The following is a 10603-nucleotide window of genomic DNA, read 5'->3' on the forward strand; positions in this document are numbered from 1 at the left end:
GTGGTAGGAATCATCACTCCTGCATCCTTCTATAATTTGGTGATTGCACTAATCTCTGATGTCTCTAGGAACATAATATTGCTCTTAGTTTGCTATCTTTGTAGCTATCTTTGTAGCAAAATTCTGGTGGCTCCACTAGGTCTTGTCTACCATAACAGCTCTTACTCCGTGAATCAGGCAACCATTTTTCTGCCACTTTTTAATACATCTATTCTACCTCTGCATTCTGGCACTTGGGAATTAGTCAAAGGTTGATTTGGGAACCCATTGGGCCCACTATGAGATGGACACATGCCGCAAAGTTGTTGATCACTCCATAAACCCCTCCTCTGACTGGTGATTCACATGGGCATTTTGGGTCTTTGAGAATTCATATCAGTTCAGAGCCAGGGCCCAGTAACAAAACACCAATAACCAAAGCATGATTAAGACTCAGTTTTGGTTTTTTTTTTCTAATTCAGTCACTGGTGATATATGGAAAGGCTGTGTGTGAGTGAAGTCAAACAGATATGTGTTTGACACCTAGTTCTGATATTTATTGGCTTTGATATCTTGTCAAGTGACTCAAATTCTCCAAGCCTCATTTTCCTCATTCATAAAGTGAAAATAATAATACTTTTCAGGGTTGTTGTGAGAGCGAATGGGACACTTGTAATATATCATATTTCATTGATTCCAAGATGCACAGTATTTTACATTTTAACTTCTTTACAACACAAATGAATCTTGTAACCAATGGCATGTTATTATTTAATTAAGAACAACATTTTCCTTTCTCAAGGCACATAAAAGAACAAGAGCCCAGATTAATATCTCAAATGACAAGGGCAGATAGCATTTGTCATAAGTGTGCCTCTCAATGCCCAAGTGAAAAACCCCAACACTCCCTAGAGAACACAACTATTCTCCTTTATGCATTCTATTCCTTTCTGTAATTATTGGACTAACCCTTCATCCCACATCCCTCGTCACTCAGATTAGTGGAATGGAAAAAGTACAAGTTTCAGAATCTGACACATTAAATTTTGGATCTTGCTGCCTTGTGATATCCTGAGCTTTGGTTGAGTGCCCCATAATTGTGTATAATGATACTTACCCAGAAGGACTATTACAAATAAGATGATGCATGTAAAGTCATATCAGTGCCAAACATATTGTGGGTAATCAGTAAATTCTCCATTTTTTCTTCTTTCTTTCACTGCCACATTCTGTTGTTCTATTGATTATTTAGAATGAAGGAAGGGCTGATCTTCTGTTGGCAAACTATGGCCCTCAAGCCATATCAGCCCACCACCTGTTTTTATAAGTAAAGTTTTGTTGGAACACAGTCATACCTACTTGTTTACATCTATAGCTGTTTTGTACTACAACAGAGTTGAATAGTTTACCACAGAGACAGTATGACTTGCAAAGCTGAAAACACTCACTACGCTGCTATTCACAGAAAAGGTTGGTGATCCCTATTCCAGATTCCTACATCACCTAAACGAACCACTCGTTGGCAAGGGTATGGAGAAAAGGGAACCCTCATGCACTGTTGGTAGGAATGTAAACCACTGTGGGGAAGAGAATGGAGTTTCCTCAGAAAATTAAAAATAGAAATATCATATGATCCAGTAATTCCACCATTGGGTGTTTACCCAAAGAAAATGAAAACACTAATTGAAAAAGATACATGCACCCCTATGTTTATTGCAGCAATATTTACAATAGCCAAGATTTGGAAGCAACTCAAGTGTCCATTGATAGATGAATGGATAAAGAAGCTGCAGTAGACATACACACACACAAGCATGTGCAATGGACTATTACACATCCATTAAAAAAGAATGACATCTTGCCATTTGCAACCACATGGATGAACTTAGAAAGCATTATACTAAGTGAAATAAGTAATACAGATATAGACACCATCTGATTTCACTTATGTGTGAAATCTAAAAAAAAAAAAAAAAAAAGAACAAATAAACAAACAAAAAACAAATTCCTATATACAGAGAACAAACTGGCAGTTGCCAGAAGGAAAATAGGTAGGGGAATGGGCAAAATAGGTGAAGGGAATTAAGAAGTATAAACTTCTTTATTTGGGAATCCTTGTGTGGCTCAGTGATTTAGCGCCTGCCGTCAGCCCAGGGGCATGATCCTGGAGTCCCAGGATCAAGTCCCACATCAGGCTCCTTGCATGGAACCTGCTTCTGCCTCTGCCTGTGTCTCTGCCTCTCTCTCTCCTCTGTATCTTTCATGAATAAATAAAATAAAATCTTTAAAAAATAAATAAATAAAAATAAACTTCCTTATTTATAAAATTTATATTTATATTTTATAGTTATATCTTGTTTATATATCCTTATATTTTATAAATATTTTCTATTTATACATCCCTATATTTCATAAATATATTTTACATATATTTATATATTCTTATTCATATTTTATAAAATAAATAAGTCATGAAATAGAAAGTACAGCATAGGGAAATTAGTCAACATTATAAAAACATTGTATGGTGATGGATGGTGAGTAATCATGGGGAGCACTAAGCAATGTATAGAATTGCTGAATCACTGCATTGTACACCTGAAACTAATGTAAGATGGTATGTAAACTATACTTCAATAATAAAAAATAAAGGGCCACCTGGGTGGCTCAGTTGGTTGAATGTCTGATTCCTGATTTTGGCTCAGGTCATGATCTCAGATTCCTGGGATCAAGTCCCACCTCTGGCTCCACACTCAGTGGCAAGTCTGCTTAAGGATTTTTCTCTCTCCTTCTGCCCTTCCCCTGCTCACTCTCTCTCTCTTACTCCCTCTCTCTCTCTCAAATAATCTTTTAAAAAATCAAAAATTAAATTTAAAAAAATTAAAATATATGCCCCAACTGTGTTACTATTCTGTCTGCCTCAAGAGAGCTACATCAGATGAGAAAGGTGCATGCCTTGTCCTAGTAAACAGGATTCTTGAGATCTAACTACAGCCTCAACATTAGCAGAGAAGACAGGAGGGTTGCGAGAATTTCTGATGAGGAAGATAGCCAGGCCAAAGTGAAAGACAAAGATGTGACTAGGTTGTTTCTGTGGTTCCCAGCCTTCCCTCTCTTCTACTTTTGGAATTATAAAAGCAGGGGCAAGGGAGGGCAGAGACAGAAGAAGTTCACCATGGACACCATCACTGGGAAAATGCAAGCCCTACTTCTTTTATTGGCCTGTCTCTTGCCTCCTGAAGCTGGAGCTGGTGAGTCTAGGGTGTAACTCCCTGTCAAAGAAGACTTCAAGTAAGAGTACAAGATCCCACAGCAAGCATTCTAGGAGGATATTCCTAACTGGAAGAGTCAGACTTTTTCCCTTTAATTGATGATAGTTTTCCTGGGATGAGAAGTCTTGGGTGGAGAAAGAATCAGAAAACTGGCTTTAGAAGCTCCTCCTAACCTGCTTTCTTCAAAATAGCCACCCTCTGGTTCACAGTTCTTGGTGCTTACTCTCAGGCAGAGGAAATCAGGACAGATACATGAAGAAAAGTTTAGGGGTACATGGGTGGCTCAGTCTGTTAAGTGTCTGTCTGCCTTTGGCTCAGGTCATGATCTCAGGATTCTAGGATAAGCCCTGAGTCTGGCTCTGTGCTCAGCAGGGAGTCTGCTTCTCCCTCTCTCTCTGCCCTTCCCCATGCTCAGGCACACTCTCTCTTATTCTCTCTCAAATAAATAAATAAAATCTTTAAGAAAAATAAAGAGAAGGGACACCTGGGTGGCTCAGTGGTTGAGCGTCTGTCTGCCTTTGGCTCAGGGCATGATCCTGGAGTCCCGAGATCGAGTCCCACATCGGGCTCTCCACATAGAGCCTGCTTCTCCCTCTGCCTGTGTCTCTGCCTCTGTGTGTGTGTGTCTTTCATGAATAAATAAATAAAATCTTTAAAACAAAATAAGAAGAAGAAAGAAAGAAGAAAGAAAGAAAGAAAGAAAGAAAGAAAGAAAGAGAAAGAAAGAAAGAAAGAAAGAAAGAAAGAAAGAAAGAAAGAAAGAAAGAAAGAAGAAAGAAAAGACCTAAATGACAGCTCAGAATCAAGACTAACTATTGAGTTCTGAAGGGAGGCTGAGAGTTGGTTAACCAGGTGGATTGGGGTTCTGAAGACTCATGGAGAACTGAGCTCCATTAGAAGTAAGAGAGAAGCTCTGTGGGCCCTCCGCTTCCACCTCCTTTTCCTCATCCAGTACTCTGTCTGAAGGCAAGTGAGCCTGTGTTTAAGGACCTGAGATTCTCTCTATTTCAGTGGAAATTATCAGTGGCATTGAGTCCAAGCCAATGCCACTCCCGCCCCTACATGGTCTATCTGGAAATCATCACTAACGAGGGTTATATTGCCAGCTGTGGCGGGTTTCTCATAAGTCAAGAATTTGTGATGACAGCTGCTCATTGTAAAGGAAGGTAAGAAAACTTTGACTTACTCTCTTTTCATGTGAGGAGCTATAAGAACCAGAGTTGTACACAACTTCAAAGTAGCCTAAAGAGGGATTCTTGTGCCCTACTCATCTCAAGACGGTCAGCAATGTATATTGGAAGGAACCAGTCCATTTTCATTTGCCATCTCCACCTCTAGAGCCCACAACTTTATCCAGGGCAGCCAGGTCACAGCAGGCCAACCCTTCCCCTCTCATCCTGGTGCCAGCTGAGCTCTCTCGGCCCCCTGTAGCTGCCAGGGCCTGACCCTTGCTGAATTGGCTATGATCCCTGGGGAAACTTCTGTCCTGAGTAAGACCTGAGTGCCTCAGGTGGCCCTGCATTGGGGAAGAAGAGAGCTTAGTGTATCCTTGCTCAGAATGGACCCTTTCCAGGAAACTAGCATCCTTTCCTGCTTTTTTCCTCCTTCTCAACAGGAAAATTACTGTCACCCTGGGAGCTCATGACATGAAACAGGAAGAATCCACATGGCAGAAGCTAGAAGTCTCAGAACAAATCATTCACCCAAATTATAACACTTACACCAAACTCAACGACATCATGTTACTGAAGGTGCCATTAACTTCCCAGGACATCTCCATTCCCCCCCCCCTTTTTTTTTAATGCAAAACCAATTTATTTCCATGTACAACAATGAAGATTGGGATACTATTAAAAGTAAAGCAGTCTTCTGTCAAATAGAGATCCAGATTTTTAAGTAGCTGCTTTTGGGAACTACTACGATGGAAGACTTGCTGTGTTGCCTTCAGATGTGCATTTCTCATTCTCTCTCTTCCAAACCATTTTCTTGGGACCCCCCCTCCCACTCTGTGTCATCACCACCCCACTGGGGAGCAACTCTTGGCCCTGCCCAGGGAGCATCTACCACAACACACCCCCACTTTCCCTGGGATGAGAGGTCCATCTACTGTCCCTCCCTCACAGCTACAAACAAAAGCCAAGCTGACCCACACCGTGGGAACAATCCCCCTGCCCACCTGGTCTACCTTTATCCCACCTGGGAGAATCTACAGGGCTGCTGGCTGGGGAAAAACAGGAGCTGGTGTCAGATACGCCGAGGGAGGTCAAGTTGAGACTCATGGACACCGCGGCCTGCAACCACTATTCGTTTTACAACCATAATTTACAAATCTGTGTGGGCAATCCCAGGAAGACAAGATCAGCGTACAAGGTGACTGCACATCTACACTTCCTCCTCACAATTCAGTCCCTGGGAGACAGCTTCCTCCTGGGAGGGGGAGGGGTCAGGAAATCCCTGAGGATAGTGACTGGTGTCTGAGTTTGTGGGTTTCTAGCAACATGGAAACTAAATCCTGCCTCTGGGTTCCATCCTCACATACTCAAGCCCTGCCTCTAACCCTCCCTTCTAGTCAGCTGAACAGGGCTCCAGGAGAGAAAGGAAGAAATGGAAGGGACAAGATCTAGAGTTGTGGTTCTATGCCAGAGAGGAATAAGACAATCTCCTAACTTAGGACCCCATGAGGAGCCAGGGTTCCTGATTTGACTCTGGGGTATCTTAGAGCTGGCTGGGGTGCTGAGAGATAAGGATGAGGCAACAGCTGGGAAAGGACATTCTATGCTCATGATCTGCTTTCTCTAACCCACAGGGGGATTCTGGGGGCCCCCTGTTGTGTGCAGGTGTGGCCCAAGGCATTGTTTCTTATGGACGTGGAGATGCAAAGCCTCTTGCTGTCTTCACTCGAATCTCCCCATATGTGCCCTGGATTAATAAAATCTTAAAGAATATATAGCCACAGAAGGCTGGCCAGCCTGTGTGAGAAGCCCATAGCCAGAGGCCTCCCTGGGCCGGCCCCCGTTCCACAGAGCCTGGCCCCAGCTGGAGCCCCAAGGAGGCTGTCAGAGGCACACAAAACCCCTGTTGACTGTATCCCCAGCAAACTTCAATAAAGATGCTGCCTTCAGCATGTGTGTGTCAGACTCCCTTCTCCCACGGAGCTGGTCTGCTCTAACAGAGGAACTCCCCCATGACTGTTTCTAGAAATGGCCCCAGGCCTGGGCTGTTGTTATCTTGTGTCCTTACACCAACTTCTATCTTATCTTATCATCCCCCTCAATACTGGCTTTGCAGCCAGGGGAGCATGTGCCAAAGGGGAAGGAAGAAACCTTCCCAAGCAGCTCAGGAAGGAGAGAGGAGGGATGCCTCCTCCAAGTCCTCAGGATGAGTCTGTGTGTTGCAGCAGAATCGAGCCACATGTGGGGCAAGGCCATTCTAGCTGAGGGGAGAGCCCCAAGATTATCAGTGTCAGCCTAGCCTGTGAACTACATCAGAGCCATTCAAATTCAACTGTCATTTTCCTCCAGAAATGACACAGCGTCTCAGGCCTTCCAGAAGAAGAATATCTGAGTTAGGCCAAGTTCTCCAAAGTTTCCTTCTCCAAGTTATCTGCAACACTCTGAACCCTATACCTCCCAGCATCTGATCTGGGTGAGCACACCATAACCACACCTGCCTGAACACAGGGAAACAGGGCATGAACTCCACCTAACTCTCAGGAGCCTGCAGTTCAAGGGCTTCCAAACAGGTCCCATCACAGTTCCCTAAATACCTAAGAAGTAGTCCGGGCCCGAGGCAGGGAAGAGCTACCATTGCTGGACACAGGGAACCCAGCACATCCATCTTCCCCACTGCCTGACCCACAAAGCAAGGCTTCCAGCTTTGCCATGATGAGACAGATGTAAAATAAAGCAAACATAACATATAAGACTGATAATAAATTCTATGTGTAAAACAGGCATAAGTGAGTAAATTGATACAGCCACTGCAGAAAAGAGTACAGAGGTTCTTCAGAAAATTAAAAATAGAAATACTGGGGGAATCTCTGGGTGGCTCAGCGGTTTGGCACCTGCCCTCAGCCCAGGGTGTAATCCTGGAGACTCGGGATCATGTCCCATGTCAGGCTTCCCACATGCAGCCTGCTTCTCCCTCTGCCTGTGTCTCTGCCTCTCTCTGTGTGTCTGTCATGAATGAATAAATATAAAATCTTTTTTAAATTAATTAATTAATTAATCAATAAATTTAAAAATAAAAATAGAAATACCATATGATCCAGTAATTCCACCATTGGGTTTTTACCCAAAAAACCAAAAACACTAATTTGAAAAGACACATGCACCCTTATGTTTATTGCAGCATTATTTACAATAGCCAAGATATGGAAACAACCCAAATGTCCATCGATGGATGAATGGATAAAGAAGATATAGTATATATGCACACACACACACACACATACACACACACACACACACACACACACACACACACACACTAGAATATTACTCAGCCATAAAATAGAATGAGATCTTTCCATTTACAGCAACATGGATGGACCTAGAGTATATTATGCTAAGTGTAATAAGTCAGACAAAGACAAATATCATATGATTTCACTTATATGTGGAATCTAAAAAACAATAATAAACAAACAAAAGAAAGCAGAAACAGACTCATAAACACAGAAACCAAACTGACAGTTGCCAAAGGGGAGGCTGGTAGGGGGATGGGTGAAATAGGGGAAAGGCAGTGCAAGACACAGGCTTCCAGTTACAGAATGAATAAGTCATGAGGATGAAAGGCACAACCCAAGGAAGATAGTCAATGGTACTGTAATTGCCTTGCATGGCAACAGATGGCAGCTACACTGTGAGCCTAGCATAATCTATAGACTTGTCAGTTCACTCTATTATCCATCTGAAATGAATGTAGCATTATGTGTTAATTATACTTCAATTTTTTTTAAATCTGTAAATATAAAAAAAAACCTAGATGAAGCTCTTTTTCTTTTTTTTTTAGATGAAGCTCTTGAAGGCTAAAATGAAAAGACAATAGACAGAAACTTGAAGAAATAAAAAGCACTGGTGAAAAGCACTCTAAATACAAAATTTAAAAGCAATAGCAAATATTATAGTTTTTATGATTTTAAAAAATTCATAAAAATAATAATAGATCTATGTTAATGGTCACACAACATATAAAATATAATTGTGATATATATTTGTGGTATGAATAAAACATGATTGTGAAAAAAAATTTAAATACCTCTTAAAAAAGAAAAAAACAGGGGCACCTGGGTAGCTAGGTTGGTTAAGTGGCCTACTCTTGGTTTCAGCTCAGGTCATGATCTCAGGGTCATGAGACCAAGCCCCAAGTCAGGCTCCACATGGAATCTGCTTAAGATTCTCTCTCTCCCTGTCTCTCTGTGCTTCCCCAGGGCACTTGCTCATGCATGTGCTCTCTCTAGATATATAATAAATAAATAAATTTTTTTAAAAAAGAAAATAAAGGGAAAAAACATGTAAATATCTCAAAAATAAAAGAACTTATGCTGAGAATGGTAATTAAAAGATGTGGTTTGGGGGGCACCCAGGGGGCTTAGTCGGTTAAGCACCTGACTCTTGATTTTGGCTCAGGTCATAATCTCAGGATTGGGAGACTGAGTACCTCCACTCCTCCTGTGGGCCCCTGTGGGACTCTGCACTCAGCACAGTCTCCTTGAGATTCGCTCTCTCTCTCTCTGCCCCTCCCCACCACTCGTGTGCTCTCTCTTTCTGCCTCTAAATAAATGAAATCTTTTTGAAAAGATGTGTTTTTTCTTTTAGCCCTAAATCTCCCTTTATATTTGTATAATTAAATAATAGTTTTAAAATATGAAAGATAAGGAACAGGGACGTTATACATAATGTTTTCTTAGGAGACCAGAGCACAAGCTGAATCAGTGCTAAGGCCCCACCCACTCCTGACCCCTTAGGACAGCACGTTTTCAGGGCAGCTTTTCTTCCCGGGAAGCTGGACCAGTGGAGAGGTGGAGAGTGTGGACACTCTATCCTCAGCCTGGCCTCCAAGAAGCCCTGGGGCCTGTGAAGACCACGGGCAGCTGGACTGAGTCTGCAGGCTGAATCGGCCCCCAGGGGTTGCCAGGCACTGACTCTGAGCATGGCCACCACACAGACCAAACAAGCTGCTACCAGAGCGCTTGGTGGCCCAGCCACACCCGGAAGTTAAGCACATGGTCATCCCTGAAGCATCAGTTCCACAGTAGGGACGATAGTGTCCAAGGAAGGAGCCTCCCTGGCTGCCACTGAGAGCCATAAGAGAGTCCCAGCCTCACAGGGTTAACAGGAGAAACCATCCGGATAAAATGGCCTTGCCCAAACTCATGGGAAGAGGGCCTCTGGAGAGCTGAGGATGGTCACAGGGAAGTGCTGAGGAACCAGATCCTCCAGGGCCACAGTTGTTGGGGCCCAGGTCCAAATGACCAGCAGGAAAATATTTGCCCCTCCACCCCCACCCCAGTGTTAGGCCCTCCCCTGAGAACCTGGGAATTGTCTCTCCTACACCCACAGTTCCTCTGGCACCTCTCACCCTCACGCAGTCATGCACAGGGTCATGGGCTGCCATGTGCACACACTGACACAGTTGTTACTGCACACGTAGTTCATGAAGAGGAGGCCATGCAGAACTCAGGTGAGCCCTTCATCCAATATGGCCCAAGTGCTCATGGCAGGAAAGACCCACATACAGGGAGAAGACCATGTGAAAACACAGACTGAACAAGGTATCTGCGGACAAAGCGACGCCAAGGACTGCCAGCTAGGGAGAGGCACAGGGCAGATTGTCCCTCACAGCCCTCGCAAGAACTCCAAACTGCCCACACCTTCGTCTCAGACTTCTAGCCTCCACAACTGAGTGGATACATTTCTATTGTTTTTTTAAGCCACCTAGTTCATGGTACTTTGTTATAGTAACTCTAGAAAATTAATGCAAGAGTTAAGGCAGAGTTTTAGGAATTTGAAATTTTGCCAAAAGATCACCATTTACTTTATTTTTTTTCATGTTTTATCTAAATTCAATTTAATTAATATATACTGTATTCTTAATTTCAGGGGTAGAATTTAATGATTCATCAGTTGCATATAACAGAGTGCTCATGACCTCAAGGGCCCTCCTTAATGCCCATCACCCAGTTACCCACTCCCTACTATTTAATAGACGTCTTATATTAGGAGTGGGCATTAAATTCATAAAAAGCTTTGCCATTCACACATAGCAAGGAAAGACTCTACAGTGAGTGGCATAAAGAGCTTGTTAAAACCAAATTTATAGAGTGTAGCTCCAGCCTGCTTCAGAAAATT

General features: G+C 42.9%; 1 protein-coding gene across 1 annotated transcript; it reads left to right on the forward strand.

Moving 5' to 3' along the window:
* The first annotated feature begins 3175 nt into the window (after positions 1 to 3175).
* On the forward strand, positions 3176 to 6201 carry LOC121492583 (mast cell protease 4-like). The gene is given in 7 exon segments (XM_041757819.1): positions 3176 to 3230; positions 4263 to 4294; positions 4296 to 4417; positions 4867 to 5002; positions 5375 to 5490; positions 5492 to 5621; positions 6058 to 6201. Coding segments are annotated over 7 exon segments (735 nt in total).
* Positions 6202 to 10603: the final 4402 nt, after the last annotated feature.

This window comes from Vulpes lagopus, chromosome 6, assembly GCF_018345385.1.
Source record: "Vulpes lagopus strain Blue_001 chromosome 6, ASM1834538v1, whole genome shotgun sequence".
NCBI lineage: Eukaryota > Metazoa > Chordata > Mammalia > Carnivora > Canidae > Vulpes > Vulpes lagopus.